General features: G+C 40.9%; 1 protein-coding gene across 1 annotated transcript in view; it reads left to right on the forward strand.

Moving 5' to 3' along the window:
* LOC124302505 (maltase 1-like) overlaps positions 1-23487 on the forward strand; it is a 155501-nt gene that overhangs the window by 83360 nt on the left and 48654 nt on the right. The window contains exons 2-4 of the mRNA XM_046758747.1: positions 22457-22636; positions 22744-22901; positions 23040-23177. Of these exons, the coding sequence (XP_046614703.1) occupies positions 22457-22636; positions 22744-22901; positions 23040-23177 (476 nt within the window). The remainder of the gene's footprint in view (positions 1-22456; positions 22637-22743; positions 22902-23039; positions 23178-23487) is intronic.

Here is a 23487-nt window from a genome sequence, read left to right on the forward strand (position 1 = left end):
CTCAACTTTTGTTTCTTTACGCAGGGCATATTTTTCAGATTCCTTTTAGCAGAAGAAGATGGCACTGTGATCCATCCATTAGATTAAAAATGACTTTGAACTTGGGACAGGGGACTGACTCCAATAATCGTGAACAATTTTCGCTCGATCATTTTATATATTTAGTATCAAATACAAAATAAACTGCTATGGGGATTGATACATTATCACAGTGATTTAGCAAATAGAGTAAAAGTGAAATGTCTTATTACATTATCATAAAACTCCATCATTGATTGCGATTTTGCGTTGTGGACACGCAAGGCGACTGTATTTGGACATGCTTAGAACGAGAAATAAACATTTTCTCCACTATTGTTTTATGTTTTAGATTGTGGCTCAGATAGAACAAGTGACACATTTTCATCTGCAATACGAATCTAATACGAAAAACGATATTTTTTTAGGTTCAATTTGCCGTAGACACGGTTTTTCCTGTTAGTAAAGAAATGCCCCTTGAAGTTTTGAATTCTTTAACATAGGGTGTAAAAGGAGCAACAATCCAAGAATACCAGTTGGAACAAAAAAATTCATAAAAACTCACTGGATGAGTGAATTTCAGATATTCTGTTTTTATGAAATTTTTTAATGCCAACTGGTATTTTTGGGGTTGTTCTCCATTTCGACCATTCGATATTAAAAAATTCAAAACTTGAAGACGTTTGCCGCGACAGAAGATAATATCGATTGTGAATTTTTCGCCTTGTCACACTTTTTAGTGATGCCAAGAAGCAACTTACCCGCGCTATTACGATACGATTCGCGACAATCGACATTTATCACTCCGGCCTGATGTACATATAATAACATACTGGGACAATCCCTAGAATCTATAGAGTCAATGCGCATGCGCCAAATAATTTAATCTCATTGGTCGGTGAAATCGCCCCGCAGCGATATTTTCGTCTACTGAGCAGGGGACCGCCGTACACAAAATGAGACTAGAGCTGTAAATCTCTCGCGCGTAAAACCGCGGATTGAGGTTATGTTGCTGTTCATTTTTACGTAGCGTGAATTGTCTAAGAAGCATAGCATGGTTCAACAATACCGTGGTCGATGTCGGAAGATATTCAACCGACGCAATAAAGAATTCAACGGAAAAGCAAGAATCTACTGATACAGAAATTGGGTGTTATTTATTGAAAGGAGAAATTTGAAATATCATTAACAAGTACGAGTCTGAATAAGCAGAGGTAGGTAAGTAAAAACAACGTTTATTGTGAACAGATTCTTCATTTACCTAAAATTAAAAATGCGTTTGATTCTCGATTTACATTGTGTGCATTTTATTGGAAAGTAGTTGTATCCAAAAATATTGAAAGCTCCCGTCTGATAATAATAGCTTCTAATATTTTCAGGTACAATATAATTTATCGTCAAAGCGGAACTAAAGTTGGCAGGCATGGAAGCATGTAAGTAAATTTCTAATTCCGTGATCTTTGACTATTACAATATTTTAACATAGATTCAATGATGAAATTCGTTTTTTTCAGCAGGCTCGAAGTTCAAACTTTGATCAACACGAGCAAAATTATGCCTTACCTGATGGTCAAAACGTTTAGGTGGCAAAGATCCTGGTTTCCCGAGCGGTGCAATCATTACAACCATCGAAAGTGGTTGTTCTGTCAGACAAATGCCAGAGTTATTTTCATCAGGCCATTGCTACCTTCTTAACATTCATTGAGGCAAAATTGAAGAGCGGGATACACTACAGATCATAGTGGCTGAAGATCCCATCATTTTACTTTGATCGAGCCAATAGCGATAAGTTTGTTACTTAACCGTTGCTGCCAATTCATTCTACCGAGAAATCACTCTAGCACCATTGTAATTCAAGCATTACTATTGGCCAGCATTGTTTTTCAAATTTTATACCATTCAATTTGTTACCTCATTCTGAAGCTTACTTTTACTCTCTTTGACATGAAATTCAGATAAATAGTGTTTTAAGTCCTGAATTAGATTGTAGGTTTGAATTTTGCGAGGTAAACTGAATCAATCTAAATCTAGAATTGTTAAATAACTTCAGTTAAAAATGTCTTCAAAGTTAATCTTAGTTGACGGTGTCATCTGGCTAGCTAGTTGAGTTTTCACACGTGCTTCGGTCTCGTGGAACCCCAGTAAAGTGTAAAGAATGCATTTACTTACTAACACACGGTGCCTTGCAAATAATCACTTGGTCTGCTATAGGATTTACTCACTCGCTAACTTTTTCATTACGAATCTGAATCAGAGAGTTATCCTGCAATTTATAGATAGCTTGAAACCAACTTCAATTTTATACTCTTTACGGGGTCCTACGCTAAGACTGAAAGCTTGTGAATCTCCATTTACCGTTATTATTTCTGTCTGAAACAAAAAAAAATCTCATCCTGAGATTGGAAATGGTACCTGAAACGCAGAAGTTATTCAGTAGCACGAATTGAAAATCAAGAATTTTGTAATGGTTCCTGCAACACAGGGACTCTTTCCAAATATCCTTGTTACAAGGTGATGTTCGAAGGACTATGAACAAGATATTGTATCGGATTGCATTATTTGGAAAATAATCTTCATGAACTTCGTTAAAAACCAGATATTCATTTATTTTGTCGGAACAAGGGACAAAATCTTGAATCTGATAAGTCAATATCCGTAATAATAATGTTCTGACATTACTCTACAATATGATTGTCCTTGAAGCTAATTGTGACGTTAAGGCGCATTTTGAGAAAGTTGATTTTCAACTTGTGTCACACGATGTGATCTACGCTCTTGATTTCTATGCTTCCGATTAGATTTTCTTTGTTTCGAACCGCACTAACATGGAATAGAGAAATCATTTTAATAATTCTGATATTACTTGAAGTTTTAATTTGAGGATTAGGTCCCCTTCATTTATTCAATCGAATATGATTGAAAATTTGCGAAATAAACTCTGATAATCATTGAAAAATGTTTAATAGTAGTAGCAATAATTCATTGATCGGAAAAAATACATTGGCTATCGACTATTTGTAAATTTTGTTGAACCATTTTCGAGAAAAAAGATTCACAGTTCTATTACCGATAGTGAGATATTTAAATTTCTTGAACGCTTGGTTAAATGTCTGATTTTCAAAAGTGATAAAATTCTACATTACCGCCTGAAATCACAAGAGAGTGAGAAAGTGACTTATTGTGAGTTGCTTGAAAGTGGCGATGATCTTTGTACATGTGATAAATTGAATAGGCAGATAACAGTGAATATTAGAGCTGTTATTATTTTGGCCGTATCACCTGTTGATAGAAAAAAATTTTCATTGTTATTTCTAACTTACGAAATAATAAAAGTGATCAAATAAGGTGTTCCTACTTACCTGCTGCGTTTCTTCCAGGCACCCAACATTTAAACAGATTTCTCATTTCAGTCGAATAAAGTTAATTTTCAAAGAGCATTAGTATCAACTTTCCGAGTCACTACCTCGACTGTTTGAGATTGTAACCTCGAAAATTCGTATGAACTATATCGCCGCCAGAAACAGAGTTTGACACCTGAAACTTGGAGTGGCCAGCCTGCCCAAGCAGCCGATAAAACTCGCGCATGCGCATTGACTGTATAGTTTCTAGAGATTGTCCCGATATATAATAAACTGTGAAAGTACAGGTAAGACGACTTTCCGGTTGAGAAGCAATCTAATTCGCAAAAAACTGTCGATCTTATATGCCGTCCAATGGTCCGATATTGCCTTCAATTTTATTTCGAACTCTTAATAATGCTGTACAGCAACGTCAACGTATAGAAAGTACCAAAATTCATAATTGAATGAAAATTGTATCAATACCTCCCAACGTTTTTAATGAGTCCGATGTATGATTATTTTCCAGCGTTTCATAAGTTAAGGTGCTTTTAAAGTCACGTGAAAACTCCGATGCGACCCCCTTGCAGCTCGGTAATGCAGAGCAGAGTACCAAGGTACCTCCGCACACCGCTAGATGGCGCAGCGCGCATCTTCTAACCAGGTTCAATATTAGAAACCTGCATAGAAGACGCCCGCTGCATTGTGAAAATTTGTGAATCTTTTGCACCAATGCTCATCAGCATCACAATGTATGCAATCGATTACATAAAATCATGATTCGAATACGGAAATTATTTACGTACATAAATGTACGTTAATTCTGCATTCAATGAACGTCACGTTGACGAGAAACCAAACTTTGATTTCGTTAGTAAAATATCAACTTTTTTGTAGAAGAAACGTTCCCCACACAACTGACGAAACTTTCATCTCTCACGCTTGGACAGAGCGGTGATTACTGGTGAAAAACTTATTTCACACTCTATTTCTTATAACAAGGCATAGAATCTATGAATCAATAGAGAGATTGAAAAGTGGTATGGATCTCCCACAGAACTGACGAGTAACTTTCCTCTCTCGCTCTTGGGCAGAGCGGTGCTTACTAGTGAAAAGTAACTTACTTCACCCTCTGATTTATTATCTATGACAAATCATAAAATCAATGAATCAATACTGACGATGAGATTGAAAAGTGGTATGGATCTCCCACACAACTGACGAGTAACTTTCGTCTCTCACTCTTGAGCAGAGCGGTGTTTACTGATGAAAAACTTATTTCACACTCTATTACTTATGACAAGGCATAAAATCTATGAATCAATGGAAATTGAAAAGTAGTACGGATCATCCATAAAAGTGACGAAACTTGCGTCTCACGCTCTTGGACAGAGCAGTGATTAGTGGTGAAAAACTTATTTCATACTCTAATCTATTATTTACGACAAAGTATAAAATCTATAAATCAATAGAGATTGAAAAGCAGTACGGATCATCCATAAAAGTGACGAAACTTTCGTCTCTCGCTCTTGGAGAGAGCTGTGATTACTGGTGACAAACTTATTTCACACTCTATTTCTTATGACAAGGCATAGAGTCTATAAATCAATACTAAGATTGAAAAGTGGCGTAGATCTTCCACACAACTAACGAGTAACTTTCGTCTCTCGCTCTTGGGCAGAGCGGTGCTTACTGGTGGAAAGTGACTTACTAGTAGTACAGCAAGGGGGGTTCTACACGCAGATTCCTGTTACCGACACTTACCGACCGAGCCGCTCCGCGCAGCCCACCAAGCCGACCAGTCCGCCTATACATTCTCCCCAGACTCAAACCCTTTTCCGCTCCGCGCAGCCCAGACTCAAACCCTTTTCCGCGATGACGTCACAGTCTGCCGTACCGAAGGTCAAAAACGTGCAACCTTACCGACAGTTGTATCGTTCGAGGGTCAAAATCGAGCTGTTTTACCGACAATCTTACCGACCCCGTGCAACCTTACCGACAGTTGTATCGATCGAGGGTCAAAATCGTGCTGTTTTACCGACAATCTTACCGACCGAAGGTCTGTAGTGCTCGCCTGTCCCACGATAGGACTGCTGATGTGTAACATGAACCACTCCGAATTCCTTTCCCACGGTAGGACTGCTGACGTGTAACGTCAACCACCTCACATTCCTTTCCCACCTTATCAACCACGTGACATTCCAAAATTAATGGTTCCGAGAATTGTTTGTCTCAACGTCGCACCGAAATCCTTTGACCGCATGCCGCTCGCCGTCGAAACTTGTCGAACGCATTGTTTTGTCTAACCACCTTATCAACCACGTGACATTCCAAAATTAATGGTTCCGAGAATCGTGTTTCACTTATTCAGATGTCGGTTTGATATCAACCACCTCACATTCCTTTCCCACCTTATCAACCACGTGACATTCCAAAATTAATAGTTCCGAGAATTGTTTTTCACTTACTCGGTTTGATATCCAAGGTCGACCGATAGTCGCGGTACAGAGCCATGGATCTGCGGTGTCGGGTTACTATCGCTCTTGGAATGCCAAAAGGTGCGCGCGCATCCGTACAGCTGCCCTATAAAAAGGACGCTCATCACAGCAAACGATCATTACGTCACAAGCTGTCAAGCATACGTGAGGAAAGAGCTCAAGATGGAATCCGCGAAGTGTTTGAGATTGATCGATATTATGGAATCGGCGTTCAAGATTTTATCGGAAAAATCGTCGCCGGCAGAAATTGCAAAATGGATTCGACTTGGAACCCAAAATATCAGGCTTTTGAATAGAATCTTACGCAACAACGCCTCAACGATCGGGGAGGAGACAAGAATTTTGACTACAATTGGAATTCTGAAATCGTTGACAGTCAAATTTCAACAATTGCAGAAAGTGGGTGACGGATTACGAAGCCGGCGAAGAAGCGATCGAGTACGGTGGGAAGATTTGGAATCAGCTTTCGAGAGTAGAATTCGAACTGGATCCATCGTCAATTTGAAGCATAAAGATGTGGAGAGATTTCTAGAAGACGCAAAGGTACTAGCTGTGACGAGACTGAAAAACGCTCTGAAGAAAGACAGGAGCTTGAAAGCCAACGTTATCCTGGCTTGTAAATTTGAACTCAGAAAAGTTGATCGCACGGTGGAAGAGATCAAATTTTTTAATACGAGAAATGAAATCATCCTCCAGACAACGGATATCAACGAATGGTTCATCGAAAACGCGACGAAGCGTTTGTTGAAAAAGGTGGAAGATTTCCAGGAAAAGGATTCAGGCTGGTCGCTGACCGAAATAATCAATTTGACTGTGAATATCAACAAGTACGTGCCACTACGAGGCGGTGTCTTCACATACACCCCGTTACCTAAGCATATCAGTGATAAGAAGGCTGTAGTAAACATCAGAAACAACGACTCTTACTGCTTTCTTTGGTCGGTCACCGCAGCTCTGTTCCCAGCCGACAACAACCATCCTAACGCGACCAGCTCGTACCCACATTTCAGCTCAGTGCTACGGTATGATGGTATAACGTTTCCTATGTCTCTAGACAAAAACACCATTTCAAAATTTGAGAAGCTTAACAGCCTTTCAATTAACATTTACGGTATAGACCAAGGTGATCGGAAAAAAAGTGAAATAGTACCGATTCACCTGAGTCAGAATGAGTCTGATAAACCTATGATTCATCTTTTGGCGATAGAAACTGAAACCACTGACGATGACGATGATGATGATATGGTCAATTATGAAAAAAATAGAATCTTTCATTTTGCATGGATTCGAAATTTATCGCGGTTGACAAGATCTCAAATTTCCAAGCATAAATGTCAAACTTGGTTGTGCGATAGGTGTCTGTCTCATTTCAATTTCGAAAGATGTTTGTTGAAGCACCGAGCTGATTGCATGAATTTAAACAAAACCAAAGTTATTCTACCTACAGATGAGGAAAAAATACTGAAATTCAAAAATTTCAAGCACAAAGAAACCGTTCCATTCTGCATTTACGCGGATCTCGAATGTTTACTGCAACCCACACATGAAAGTTTTGGGGAAAATAGAACAATTTATCAGAAGCATCTTCCGTATAGTATAGCTTACTATCTACATTGCGCGTTTGACGATTCGCTTTCAAAATTCAAAATTAATCGTGGAGAAACTTGCATCCAATGGTTTGTGAACGAGTTAAAGGAATTGGCACTTTCGTTAGAGGGATATTACAAGACTGTTGTACCGATGGAACCACTAAATTTCAATCAGATCAACGAATTTGATTTGTCGGCGGTCTGTCATATTTGTGAAAAACCGTTTACGCTCACAGACGTGAAACATTGGGATCACTGTCATTTCACAGGAAAGTACCGTGGTGCTGCTCACCGCAGCTGTAATCTAAATTACCAAAATTCGCACACCATCCCAGTGATATTCCACAATCTTTCGGGTTACGATTCGCATTTTCTGATCAAAGCCCTGGGTACGTCATTCGAAGGTACTGTTAAACTATTACCTGTCAACAAAGAAAAGTACATTTCCTTCACTAAATTCGTTAAGGGAACGGATGTAACGTTCCGTTTCATAGATTCGTACCGTTTCATGCCTAGCAGCCTCGATAAATTATCATCGTATCTGGACGATTGCCGAAAAACAATAACACGTAAATTCTGCAGTAGCTTGAACAAATTTCGGTTATTGACTAGGAAAGGTGCCTTCCCGTACGAATACATAGACAGTTGGGAGAAGCTCGAGGAGAAACATTTACCAGCCAAAGAACAGTTTTATTCAAAATTGAACGACCGGAATATATCAGACGACGATTACGCGCATGAGTGCGACGTATGGCAAACTTTTAACGTCCAAACTTTGGGAGAGTATTCGGACTTGTATTTACAGACGGACGTGTTTTTACTGGCTGACGTTTTTCAAAATTTTCGACAGAATTGTTGGACGACGTACAAACTGGACCCGTTACATTACTACACAGCGCCCGGTCTGTCGTTTGATGCAATGTTAAAATGTACAGGCATCGAACTCGAGCTTCTCACCGACATAGACATGGTTATGTTTATCGAAAAAGGTATTCGTGGTGGTGTATCACAGTGTTCGAACAGATATGCAAAGGCCAACAACAGGTACATGGGAGAGAAATTCGATCCTGAGATCGAAGAATCTTATCTCATGTACTTTGACGTTAATAATTTGTACGGTGCAGCTATGAGCTTTGCTCTGCCATACAGTTCCTTCGAATGGGTATCAGACTTCAGACAATGCGACGTTCTTACCATCTCGGACGATGCAGAGTTTGGTTACGTGCTGGAGGTAGATTTGGAATATCCTGCGGAACTGCATGAAACTCATAAGGATTTACCATTGTGTCCGGAGCACTATGTACCTCCGATTTCGACCAATAAACAGCCAAAATTGACGCCCACGCTATTTTCCAAGAAAAACTACGTTGTTCACTACCGCGTTTTGAAACAATGCTTACAATTAGGTTTAAAATTACTCAAAATTCACAGAGTTCTCAAATTCAAGCAAACTCCGTGGCTGAAAAAATATATAGATTTAAATACCGATTTGCGAAAAAAATCTGACAACGAATTTGAGAAAAATTTTTACAAGCTAATGAACAACGCAGTTTTTGGCAAAACTATGGAAAACGTGCGAAAGTACAGAGATGTTCGATTGATCACCGAATGGGATGGACGGTACGGTGCGAGAGCTACCATAGCCAAGCCTAATTTTCACAGCTGTACCGTTTTCGACAAAGAGATGGTTATCGTCGAAATGAATAAGACGAAAGTCAAATTAAATGAACCATTGTATGCAGGTTTCTCCATCATGGATCTGGCTAAAACATACATCTATGATTTTCATTACAATTACATTAAGCAGAAATTCGGCAACCGAGCAAAATTATTGTACACAGATACCGATAGTTTGATTTACAATTTTACCGTCCCCGACATATACGAACACATGAAGGAGGACTTGCACAAATTTGACACGTCGGATTATCCTCTTGACAACGTTTATGGAATGCCTCTAGCGAACAAAAAAGTTCTCGGTTTGATGAAAGACGAGAACAACGGCAAAATCATGCTCGAATTTGTAGGGTTACGAGCTAAGTTGTACGCATTCCGAGTCTTGGGAGATGAGACAGACAATAAACGTGCCAAAGGAGTCAAAGGATCAGCGTTAACAAAAATAACCTTTAACGATTATTTGGAATGTGTTCTGAACCGTGAAAATTTGTCTACAAATCAGCATTTGATCATGAGTCGAAAGCACGAGGTATACACCGTAGAACAGCAGAAAGTAGCACTGAGCTGGAATGACGACAAGCGGATCGTGTTTCAAAATACAACCGACACGCTTCCGTGGGGCTACAAGCCTACACCTTAGCTTTATAACTGTACCATGTCTGTCGATTGTCTAAAAAAAGACGCATACTTGTTGTGTATCGGATATAAAATAAAGAGGGACATACGTTTTTACAAAAAATTCATTTATTCAAATGTTACATGTCCGATTCGTTTATCCAACTGTTGTGTGTATTGTCAAAACCTAACCATTTAACGTATATTTTTCTTCCACGCTTCTTGAGCACCTTCTCCACCAGATAGATATCCGGATGCTTAACCTTGAGGAGCTCTTGTTCGTAGAAACCACCAGCGATGGGTCGATCTCGGTAGTCTTTGAGCTTGTACGTCACAGGATGAGTATTTTCCACTCGACTTATCGTGAATATTTCAGTCGTCCAATTGGGAGTGTAACCTTTCTCGAAGACATTTTTGAATTTGCTGATTCGAACTTTGTCGCCGGATTTGAACTTTGCCGATACGGTAGGTATCGCTCGAAGCCCTCCGTACGCCTGACGTAATATCAGCCTCTCGTTTGCAACGGTGACATCCGACGGTTTCATTCTTATGGTTCGGTGTTTGACGTTGTTGTAAGCCGAAACCAAATCGGATAAGATATCGAGCCACTTGTAGCTTCCTTGCATGCTGAACCGTGTCCACATTTTACCTTTCAGCGTGCGATTGAAACGTTCACAGATCGAAGCCTTCAAATTACTGTACGTGGAGTAATGTTTGATTCCGTAGCGTGTCATAAGCGATTCAAATTTCGAGTTGTAAAATTCCGTTCCTCTGTCGACGTGTAAATTTTTCGGTACCCGTCCTTGGACAAGCACAGATTCCATTGCCTTCGTAACATCATCTCCAGACTTGCTCTTTATCGGTACAGCCCACGCATACTTTGAAAAGATATCAATGACTGTGAGCATGTACTTGTAGCCTTTGTTTTGTCCAGCGTACGACGTCATATCAACAAGATCCGCCTGCCGGGTCTCGTCGATGCCGCGCACGTCTACACGTCGACGCGGGTAATTCCGGCGTGCAGGCTTATGCAGTTCCGTCACCAGTGCTTGCTTTTCCTCGTTCATATTCCAACGCTATTAGTCTGGTGTCCAATTTGGAAATGATTTCCGCGTTTCGAATCGACAAGTCTCTGCCTGTTTTAAAGTCTGTGTAGAAGGTATCCAAGGCTTTCTCCGTGGTGATCTCCAAAGCTTTGATCATTTGATCGAGGTTGTCGATTCGTTTTTGCAGCACGCTGAATTTTCGTCTCAAGGTTTTTAAAGTTACAGCATTGTTCGGCTCTGCGGGATCTGCGACGTTGCACAGTCTCTTGTTCCGTATATCGTAATGCCCGTCCGCTGTTATTTGTAACCCGACACCCGGAGGACCGCGAGTGCTCGCGGTCGTGTTTTTATTCAGCTGACGTCCAAACACGTCGACGCTCATCTCGGTAATGAATGCAAAAATGACGGGAGCTGCTTCATAAATGATTCCTGCTTCGCGTAGCTCTTCGATAATGGAGATTATTTCGTTATTGTGACTCGGATTTCCCGCTGCCTGAGATGCCAGGAGTAAACGGAGACGCTCCACCAACTCGTTTGGATCATCCCAGAAGACGTATTCCGTTTCAACACCTTGTCGAGTGATCATAGCTTGCGGAAGTAGACCTTTACCCTTTCGGCGAGGTGATGGAGAATAATCCATTAATTCGGCAATGACATTTCTAAATTTGTAACTGTTATCGTTTCGAACAGCCCCGTCGGATGAGTAATACTTCTTATGCGCGTTCGTTGCGAGGATTATGTTTTTAAAATTTTCCCGATCTCCGGCGCTCACAGAAGAACCGTCGGGCTTCTTTTTGAACAAAAGTTCCAGCAAACCCTTCGTTTTCGGGTAACGCGTGTCGCCAATACGAACGTAGTCACTCTCAAAAGATATCAACGTATCACCGATCATTAGTCCGTTTGAGAGGTTGCGTACACCGTACACGTTGTCCAATTCGCCTTTTGTCTTCGCATCTCTCATCAGTGCAAAATACTCGTCCTCGACCGGTGTTTCTACGACTGTTTCATCCCCCGCCGAAGCAAAGGAATCGTCCATTTCCGAGACAGTTTCATTTTTCGTTTCATTTTTCATCTCCTTTATTTCTTCTTTAATTTCTTCCACCTCTTGTTTGACAGGTTTGGTGTCTTTTGTAACATTCACCAGTTCTTGCAACGGAGTCACTACTGGTTTGAAAACGTCACTCAATTTCTGAGTCGTAGATTCCCTGCCCGACTTGAGCAATCTGTGTTTTCGACGGATCGCAGCACTTGCTTGAGCAATCTGATGTAGGACATCTTTTTGCTTGGAAATCTCAGGGCTCTGCATGTTGACGCAACTGAGTCTGCAGCGCTACTGCGTCTCTCGCTCGAAAACGGTAGATTTTATTCCTTTTCCAGGCTAACAAAAGAATCGAATCCCCTCCTGTATCGTCCTTCGTTGAGCTCACTGTCTTTGTCGATCACCAGAAACCCGTACTTCTCACCGTTCCAGCATGCAGAGCACACACTTTTGAACTCTGTGTAAGACATATCGGTGTTCACATGATCGTTGTATACGTGTCTCAGGTTCATATCGTCTTGTTTGAATAACACGAGTAAGTTTACGTTGTCGCGCACGAGATGTTTGGGAATACGCGCGTACGTCTGACAGAGATAGAAACAGTCAACGTCGTGATGTCTACCCATGCAAAAGTAGGCTCTAATATTGTCCTGCTTCTCGCACGCTACATCGTCAAATATGATTATTGAGTTGGGCCGTGCTTCTTCCGGTGAAATCACTTGCTCACGCTCGGTAAACGCAAAATACTCCGTATTCTCAACATGGTCCAGCAATTGCTTCAACAATTGGTATTTAGGTTGGTTGAGAGATTTCGAGTAGATGTAGATATTTTCAAATCTGAGTCCGTTGGGATGGGTTATAAGTGTGAGCAACGCATTAGTTTTACCACAATTCGACGGTCCACAGAATATCGCACGTACACTGTTCGGGAGTAATTCACCGTGCCGTTTGTGCTTTTCGACATTTTGCTCCGAAAGTTTGTCAAAATTCATCACGGGAAGCTTGGTAGGTTGTTTCTCAAACCGCATCTCGGACATGACTGATCGGATTTGCTATAAATACCCCGTTTTAAAGCACTTTTCTTCAGTCAACGCACGAACATGATCGCGTACAGAGGTAAACGAAGCAGCAGCAGGCGGCAACATCGTGGCAAGGGTCTGGTGAATAGAATCATCAACAAACTTCCGATCGAGTTGCATGTTCCCGGTTACCAATACTGCGGTCCCGGTACGAAGTTGACGAAAAGACTCGCGAGAGGCGATTCCGGTATCAATCCTCTCGATGCAGCGTGTAAGGAACACGATATAGCGTATTCGAAAAATCGTGAGAACCTTGAAGTTAGAAACGAGGCTGATAGGGTGTTGGCTGAGAAAGCTTGGAAACGGGTTCTCGCAAAGGACGCAAATTTGGGTGAGAAGGCAGCCGCTTGGGCAGTAGCTAATACAATGAAAGTAAAATCAAAACTCGGAATGGGAATGCGAAAGTCAAAAAATGTGACCTTGAGAAAAATTGTAAATGCTGCAAAACGTTCTATGGTTCCAAGCAACGATGCAAAAGTAGCTATCGAATCTGCGCTGAAGGGAGCTGAGAACGCCGTTAAAAAAGCGGGTGGTAAATGTAAAGTGCGAACACCTCGCGTCCTACCGGTACCTTCGAAAGTCGGTGGTTTTCTACCGTTTCTGATTCCTATTTTTGCTGGTCTCAGCGCTACGGGTGCGTTAGCCGGTGGTGCGGCAGGTATAGCAAAAGCTGTGAACGATGCGAGCGCGGCTAAACGAGAATTGGAGGAAAGCAAACGACACAACAAAACTATGGAAGCTATCGCGTTGGGCAAAGGGCTTCATATGAAACCGTACAAAACAGGTCTTGGTCTCCATCTTTCAAAAAACTAGATGCGACGCTACCACGTCGAGCGTTGACTGATTGGGACTTGTTGAAATATGCAAAAATCTTGAGGGTTCCGCATTTCCGCGGTGTTTTCATGCGAAACGAAATGCCCGAAAACGGTCCACGAAAAAACGAGTCAGCTATAATCAACCTTAACGACAAAGACGGTCCGGGAACACACTGGGTTGCGTACAAGAAACGCGACAATAATATCGATTACTTTGACAGTTTCGGCAACCTTCAACCACCCTCGGACCTCATAAAATACCTCGGCGTTGGTAGCGTCAAATACAATCATGAGAGGTACCAGGATTACGATACATTTGAATGCGGACACTTGTGTCTGAAATTTCTAAGTAGCGAGCTATATAAACATGATGCGTGATTCGTCAAAGTCAGTCTACCACTCGCAGTCATGGATGATTCGTTAACGTTAACGATTTCGGGAACCTCTTCGATACTCGATGCACAATATTTCCCACCGATCGAACTTGCTCGTGATAAAAGTTATGCTCTTGGCTTGGTAGAATTGTTAACCTTTAATTCGATTCCCAACGTTGATGTCGGTCACAATAAAATTTACGTAGCTGACAAAGTGATCACCATACCTACCGGCAGCTACGAGATCGAGGACATAGAGAAGTATCTTCAAAACGTGCTAAGAAATACAGATATCAGGCTCGCCATCAAACCCAACAATAATACATCACGCAGCGAAATCACATGCAACCACACGATTAACTTTGAGCCGAATGATTCCATTGCTCAACTTTTGGGATTTACACCACGTGTATTGGAGGTTGACAAAACTCACGAATCGGACGTGCTTGTAACTATACTCAAGGTCAACGCGTTGCGAGTCGAGTGTAGCATTACAACGGGCGCCTACGTCAATGGACACAAAGTACACACTATTCACGAGTTTTTCCCGACCGTCCCACCAGGATATAAGATCGTGAAAGTACCGTCGCACGTCATTTACCTTCCGATCACCGTCAAGACCATAGATCACGTTCAGCTCCGGTTAGTGGATCAAGACGGAGACCTGGTTAATTTTCGTGGAGAAGTTATTACTGTGAGACTACACATCAAATCGCAATAAACGATGGGAATTGTATATAACAGACTGTCAAAGAGTAGGTATATCAGTAAGTCGACATGCCCCGATCAAGTCAGTCGTCGATCGATTCCCGAACCGCTAACACCTCGAAACGTGGAGTTCCTGATAGCTCTGGGTCTGAAACTGACACCTTTTGGAAGAGGAATTTCCGACAAATAAAAATCCGATTTTGCTTTTTATCATCTGCTACGTGCCATGGAGGAGGAAATCTTGAGCATTCAAACACCAGTCGTCTTTGACGAATCCGTTGCGCATTACGAGATTCACGCTCACAAACCTTACGCCTCGTCAACTTTCAACAACAGCGATGAAATTCGAATCACCGTTCAGCATCAGGATTTATGCATATTACCCAGCAAAAGTTCGGTACATATCCACGGACGACTCCTCAAACCTGATGGTACAGCTACTGTGAACACACAGCTCGTAAACAACGCCATCTGTCATCTGTTTGAAGAAATTCGCTACGAAATTAACGCAGTTGAGGTTGATAGAAGCAAGAACGTTGGCTTGACAAGTCTCATGAAGGGTTACGCTTCCCTGCACCCTGGTCAGACTTGGCTGATGGAGAACGCTGGATGGCTCGATGTAGAAGAGAAGAAAAAATTAACCGATGCCGATGGTAACTTTGACGTACTGATACCGCTCAGCATGATATTGGGTTTCGCCGAAGACTACCGCAAGATCGTTGTCAACGCTAAACATGAGTTAATTTTGACGAGATCAAAAACTGACGTCAACGCAATCATGCAGACTCAGGAGGAGGAATTCAAAATCACGATCAATGCAGTGGAATGGCTAATACCGTATTTGAAACTCGCGGATCAGAAAAAAGTTGACCTACTAAATTTCATTCAGAGAGATCCGCCTGTTTCGATGAGCTTCCGCAGTTGGGAATTGTACGAATATCCCTTACTTCCCACAACATCGAAACACGTTTGGACTGTGAAAACTTCCACTCAGCTTGAAAAACCTCGGTACGTCATTTTGAGTTTCCAAACAAGTAGAAAGAACAAGACCGGCAAGAACGCAAGTCATTTCGATCATTGCAATATCACGGACGTCAAGCTATTCTTAAACTCTCAATCTTATCCGTACGGTAACCTGAACCTCAACATGAGTCGTAATCTCTACGCGCTCCTGTACGAGATGTACGCAAACTTCCAAGCTACCTACTACGACAAGAACCCCGAGCCGTTGCTGACAAAGAGTGAATTCCTTCGAGACGTCCCCTTATTCGTTATCGACTGTTCAAAACAAAACGAATCTTTGAAGTACGGACCTGTCGACATCCGTCTTGAATTTGAAGCTAAAGCCAACTTTCCCGCTGAAACATCGGCGTACTGCTTGATCGTTCACGATCGTATTGTCGAATACAACCCGCTCAGTGGTGGGGTGAAAAAGTTGGTATAAAAGCTAACCCGTTCCCACCATCTCGCACAGTTCAAAGATGGAGCTTATCGTTGACATACAAGGCTTTCATAGACCTTTCAACAACACCTTCACGTTAAAAGAATTGGCTGTAATTTCAATCTACTCGGAAGCATCTCCATCAGTGTTTTTCTTCAAACCACCTTACAAATGGAATTTAATGGACGTCAAATACAAAAGCCAAAATTCTTGGCTAGAACGCGATTTTCACGGCTTACGTTGGAGCTGTGGAACCATACCTTTTGAGGAAGTTGAGCGGACCATTCAAGACAGGCTGTGCAAAGCTCAAACCGTGTACGTAAAAGGAGAAGAAAAACGAGATTGGTTGCTCAAAATCGTTCCGAAAGTTCAAATCATCGATATGTTGGACTTTGACTGCCCGTCGCTTGAAACCCTGCAAAAAACTTCAGCTCTGAGATGCGACCTTCACACAATACCCAACGCAATCTGTGCAGCACGAAACGTTTGCATACTTCAGAATTGGCTACAAAATCATCGTACTGTCCGGATGGCGAGGCTGTACGATTTGTGTTACTGCGCAGAAGCGTCGACAAGAACGGTCCCGCATTCCTGGCGAATATATCACCCTGGTCATGACACTGTTGAATAGAATTATTGTACTATTTTTTGTGAAGTAATTGTCAACCGTACTCTAAAAATTGTACTCAATAAAACTGTTTTTTTTAAAGAATATTCATGAAATAATTTTATACCTTCACCTTAGCTCTTAAGAGAGAGAATTTTTTTCAGAAGCTTATGTAAGATTCGACCTTGCTCTCCATCCTTGACCGAGCTGTACTCAAACCGAGTTTTGCATTCCTAGAGCGATAGTAACCCAACACCGCAGGCTCTGTACCGCGGCTATCGGCCGACCTTGCACTCCGGTCTGAACCCGTCCAAATACTCATCGTAGAGTTCACATGACGCAGCTCGAAACCCTCCGTCGTTGCTTAGTGGTGTTCGGACATTTTCTTAGATTTTGAGACTTAATTCTAGATACAAAACGTACGTAGGATTAAAGGTATACAATGAAAAAATATTCATAATTTCAATCTTTTTGTTTATTAAACGTAAGACTTACACAGAACATTGTTTGAATATTATACGTATACAAATTCAAGTTGACCGTAGGGTCCGCCAAGATAGCGTATATGTAACCGTATCTCCTTACTGGCTGCCGTCACCTTCTGGAACAAATCTTCATTTTCGTGGAGGGCTTTGTTCAGTCGGTTGGGCAGAAAAATCGTGAAAGCGTCATCTAAGTCCAGAACGATTTTGTCTCCAAATTTCGTTTTGACTCGACGAACACCGCTGACTCTGTATTCGAAGTAGGCTTCAAGATCCGAAACTTTTTTCAACGACAGAAACGTCTCCAGCCGCGCGATTTCGTTCAGTTTTGAGAAGTCCATGATCGTTACTGTCCAGTTGTAGGTGCTCGAAATCTCTTGTCAGTTGATTGAGGTCGGATCTGATTTTCAGGAGATGTTTTACTTCTCCGATATTCTTGAGGAGCAGTTCTAATCGTTTCTTCAACTCACGTTGTTCCAGAGCACTTCTCATTTGCAAGAAGAACAGCTTCAGACTGACGATGAAGTTTTCACTTTTCGTTTATATAACGTTCCCCCACCACATAATTTGATGGAGGGTAAGGAATGTCACGGGACTGATATCAAATACGTATGCGCGCGCACCTGACAAGTTTCGACTTGACGGTGAGCGGCACGCGGTCAAAGGATTCCGGTGCGACGTTGGGACAAACAATTCTCGGAACTATTAAATTTGGAATGCCACGGGGCTGATAAGGTGGGAAAGGGATGTGAGGTGGTTGATGTTACACATCAGCAGTCCTACCGTGGGAAAGGAATTCGGAGTGGTTCATGTTACACATCAGCAAATTCTCGGAACCATTAATTTTGGAATGTCACGTGGTTGATAAGGTGGTTAGACAAAACAATGCGTTCGACAAGTTTCGACGGCGAGCGGCATGCGGTCAAAGGATTTCGGTGCGACGTTGAGACAAACAATTCTCGGAACCATTAATTTTGGAATGTCACGTGGTTGATAAGGTGGGAAAGGAATGTGAGGTGGTTGACGTTACACGTCAGCAGTCCTACCGTGGGAAAGGAATTCGGAGTGGTTCATGTTACACATCAGCAGTCCTATCGTGGGACAGGCGAGCACTACAGACCTTCGGTCGGTAAGATTGTCGGTAAAACAGCACGATTTTGACCCTCGATCGATACAACTGTCGGTAAGGTTGCACGGGGTCGGTAAGATTGTCGGTAAAACAGCTCGATTTTGACCCTCGAACGATACAACTGTCGGTAAGGTTGCACGTTTTTGACCTTCGGTACGGCAGACTGTGACGTCATCGCGGAAAAGGGTTTGAGTCTGGGCTGCGCGGAGCGGAAAAGGGTTTGAGTCTGGGGAGAATGTATAGACGGACTGGTCGGCTTGGTGGGCTGCGCGGAGCGGCTCGGTCGGTAAGTGTCGGTAACAGGAATCTGCGTGTAGAACCCCCCTTGCTGTACTACTCTTACTTCACCCTCTAATCTATTATCTACGACAAGGCATAAAATCAATGAGGCAGTACAGAAACTGAAACGTAGTATGGATTTCCCATAAACGTTAAAAGATGTTCAGCATATTACCGATTTCCATGTGATGTTTAATATTAAAGTACAACTCGAATTCCAGTGATGTCCAGTGATTGAGAACTAATTTTTCAAGTTAATAATCCCTCGCTATTGATGTTCGATCCAGCGTTTGGTTCCTTCATATTCAAAAAACTCGCTGCCCATGCACATGTCACACCAATTCTGCTTCAATCAATGCTTTCAGTGTCTAAAATATAGAAAGAATGTGTTATTATTCAGGATAGATGGAAAAATAGATTACGTAAAACACAAGTACTAAACATTTCATACATGCTTTCATTCAAAGTCATGTCTCGAAAAATATATTAAATCATAAATAGTGTTCAAGTGATTATCTGTGGACCTTATAGCTTGCATTGTGCAGCACAAAAATATCCAACCTCTCTGATGATAAGCGAATGAACAGAAACCAAAGCAGCATAAACCTGGGACTAGCTAGCACAGAATACAATAAAATCAACTTCTGGGTGTAACAAAGGTCAAAAAGGAAATACCAAGGCCAGTAAATGCTTGTACAACTTGTTTGTTGTACAGAATGGCGAACATATTTTGCATCACGTGCCACGCACCTGACAGATTGTTTTCGAATTGCGTTGTTCAATGAGAGCTCAGTTTCCTGCATATTTCAACCCTTGTTCTTCGCTTTTTGCCAGAATCAGTTGATTTCTGTAGACGCCAGATTTACGCTTCGTTGGTGAACCCACATGAGAGAGGCAATAGTATACTTGCATCCACCTGTCAACCAAGATACTAAATTAAAGATACTTCACAGATATTTTACGTCAAAACGTATTGCTTTCTATATACATACCACCTCATACCGCACACTCGTGACATTCTGCAGATTTTATTGAATCGTGCCTTTTGTTTACCATCGATGTTACGACGTACGATTTGTTACGCACTTTGTGCCCTGGACTAATGTTTGTTCAACAGTGCATGCTGAGCTCAGTGACGTACTTTCTCGTACATACCTAATTATACATATATATATATATATATATATATATATATATATATATATATATATATATATATATATATATATATCCAGTGTGTATACACATGTACACAAGCCTAGTCATTGTCAGGCAGTTGAGTTCAAACTCGGTAACGAGCGGACGGAATAAACATCTCGCACCCATTCTCTAATCTCTCACTTACCCGCACAATACATTCACTTAATAGAAAAAATACTAAATCAATAATAACTGCAAATAATACCCAATAAGGTTTAAATAATTAAATACAAGTTCAGTATTTTTTCATTATGCATAAGATCTTCGTGACAGTTGACCCGATTTCAGTAGTTTCAATTTTTACCATCAGACAGTAACACCGTACTTACTATTTACCAGTAGCGCTGTATGTGAAATGCGAAAGGCCAGAGGAACGGAAGACGAGAGGGGACTTTACGAGAAGACACAGGGACGGAAGGTCCACAATTCCTGGTATCTGTGACTCAATTGCATATATAAAATTTGACTGAATTAATCACACACCAGTTTATGTGTTGCACAAAATTTAAACAACTCAAATAACATTACCTTTATAAAACATAAACATACAGTGCCACGCAGTTGACCTGAAAATCTATATATTGCTCCGATGCCGAAGCTAACGGATCGCAATGGATACACCTGGCTTGACGGATTTCAATTTTAAACGTGACTATCATCAATTAGCATCACCATCTTCAATGCACCGCCTACGAAGGCTATTGCCACACATTGTATCATGATGAGTTTTCAATGCTATCAATAAATTAGTCAGATCTAAATTCAAATAATTTCACTTAGAGTACTCACTAAAAAAAAACTCAATTTGGGGGTGAACTCGTACCCTCTATTTTTTTCTTATGGGACTTTAACATGAAGTATGAATTAGAGGTACGAATTGACACTCGAGTTGAGGGTTTTTTCCATGAGGGTGAACTCAATATATAACTGAATTTGACAGTCGTTAATAGATATTGATTAGTAAGCACGATAATTCTTCAGTGATCAAAATATATCTGGTAATTTTTCTATTATAAAACGAATGTAGTATTTAAAAGCTGAGTATGAATGGTGTATGGATGAATGAGTATTCTTAGGTATATTTTTGTAAGCATTTGCAAAAAAAGTCATGATAGAATTGCGTTAAGGGTCCATCAGTTCAAGTTAAATATACATTTCATGCAGTAACATATTTTCTAATGTTTTTATTCAACTATCAACCATTTATTAATCTGTTCTCTACCGCATTAATTTAGAATTTGTGTATGCTAATTTTTTTATCAATAGTTACCAACTCGCGATGTTCTTCCCAGAACGTAACATTACATCGAACCCACTAAAAGTCCTCATTCGCACCTGTGAAGTTAGCATCGTCATCTTCGAAAATAGTTACAAAGTTTAATTTCTCAAGAATATCTCGCTGAGTATTGAATCTTTGTCGCTTATAGTTATGTACAAAAATTAGGAATCCAAAGTTTTCAACAAAAAAGTATTCAAAACATTTTTACGTAAGAGTAACGGCTTCGACAAGAACCGCTAACTTTTGCGCGCTACGCGGCGCCCCGCTGCTTTGGATATACTGTTCCAACTGTGATGCGCACGCTTCAAAACTCGATATTACCGCAAGAAAAACTTGTATACAATTATAAAAAATGTATTTTCAAGACAAGTAAATCAACTTTCATATTGTTTCCGTTTCATGGATGTAACTTTATTTTCCACATTTGACACATATGTGAAGGCTTTCTCTACACCTGTGGTCTTAACACGATGAAAGTTTTTGAGCGATCATCCCTATCTGATAAAGTCAGAATTACAACACTCATGTATATATCTCAGCTATCTGTTTACTGATTCCATTGAATAAGAGCATCAATGCTTTTTGAATCCTCATTCCTAATAGAATGTGGTAATATTCTTGCCGTCCAGACCGTCTAGAATGTCTTTAATCTTCACAGTAAAGAGGCTATGTTAGCTCATCGATGCATTCTTTTTTTCTATTTTAATATACATGCTGCTTTATCAGAACGCCAGGTTCTGTTCAATAATTGAAAATATTATTCATATTCGTATTATAGTCGATATTATCGAGTACATAATGCTAGGTATGATCTCGTAAGGAAAGTACGGCAAAGTTTTTGAGTCAACAATATACATTCCGTAAACAGTATAAGGTGAAAAGATTAAGTCCTCAGAATTTTGCAAGTCATAAATAACACTTCTTAATCTTAAACGTACAGTGGACGTTGGATATATGGCCCTGCTGTGGGGCCCGACGAAACGAAAATTCTCTGAAATGGGTAGTTGCTAATCGCCCCCACTGCTGGCGTCGAAAGCGAGAGCTGTGCGCGGTGGGGGGTGACAGTACAGCACAGTGGGAGATGGGTGCACTGAGGTGGGGGATGCCGCGTTTGTGCATGCGATGTGGAAGGGCACTCGCTTGTATGGCCTTATAGCGACAGGATATTCATCTAGCGCCCACTGTATCTAGTTATAACTTGTAATTCAATACTGGTCTTTAGTTACGTATTTCTTGATTGCAGGTGTAAAAAGCCGACTCTATCACTTCGTGGACTTAGGAGTGGAAACGATATGGTTAAACACAATCTACCCTTCACCTCTCTCCAATTCAGGGTATGACGTGACGGATTACAAAAACATTGATTCTACTTATGGTGATCTCGACGATTTCTATGAACTTATAACTGCAGCTCACGACCTTGGTGAGTTTTTCCTTTGACGCGTACCTCCTTTATCGTGTATCTTTGGATTTTGTACGTTCACTTTATCGAAAAAATAATATTCGATCGAAATGATACTATGATTTTAGGGCTGAAAGTGATTCTGGACTTTATTCCAAACCATTCAAGCATCAACCACACCTGGTTTAATGCCTCGATTTATCGTACTCATCCCTACACAGACTACTATATCTGGGATAATGGAACTACTAATGCCAGTGGATACAATATTCCCCCTAACAATTGGGTAGGCTCAAGTATAATGAAAAAATGGTTAAAACATGTAAACCAGCGATAAATATTTTCTCTCGTCGCACTATTCATGGTATAAACTATTCATCGTTAAATAAAGCACAAACTACAATGAATTGCCCGTTGCACATAGGAAAGTACACTATCTGACGACGGAGAAGGCTCTGCTTGGTCCTGGAACGAAATTCGTCAACAGTGGTACCTGCATCAATTCACCGCAAATGAAGCTGATTTCAACTTAAGAAATGATGCTGTAATTGAAGAACTCCTGGTAATATAATTTAATGAACATAAACTTCATTTTATAGGCATTAGGTATTGTACGTGCTCCATAAATGAAAACCTGATCGACAGCACACTTTTATTCAGTCATTTCGCATGTCACTGCATGTAGCTACGAAGAAAACATTGACGATCCTGCAATCCATCAAAACGATACTCTGGTCACACGGCTGTCCTGAATAATCATTTTACAGCCATGAAAATTATACAAACATAGAGCGAGATGAATCGAGACTGGTGAAGTAAATAGGGGAGAGGTTCCTTTCTGTTCCATACTGATAACAATGATAGTTATAGCA

This window comes from Neodiprion virginianus, chromosome 4, assembly GCF_021901495.1.
Source record: "Neodiprion virginianus isolate iyNeoVirg1 chromosome 4, iyNeoVirg1.1, whole genome shotgun sequence".
NCBI classification, from domain to species: domain Eukaryota; kingdom Metazoa; phylum Arthropoda; class Insecta; order Hymenoptera; family Diprionidae; genus Neodiprion; species Neodiprion virginianus.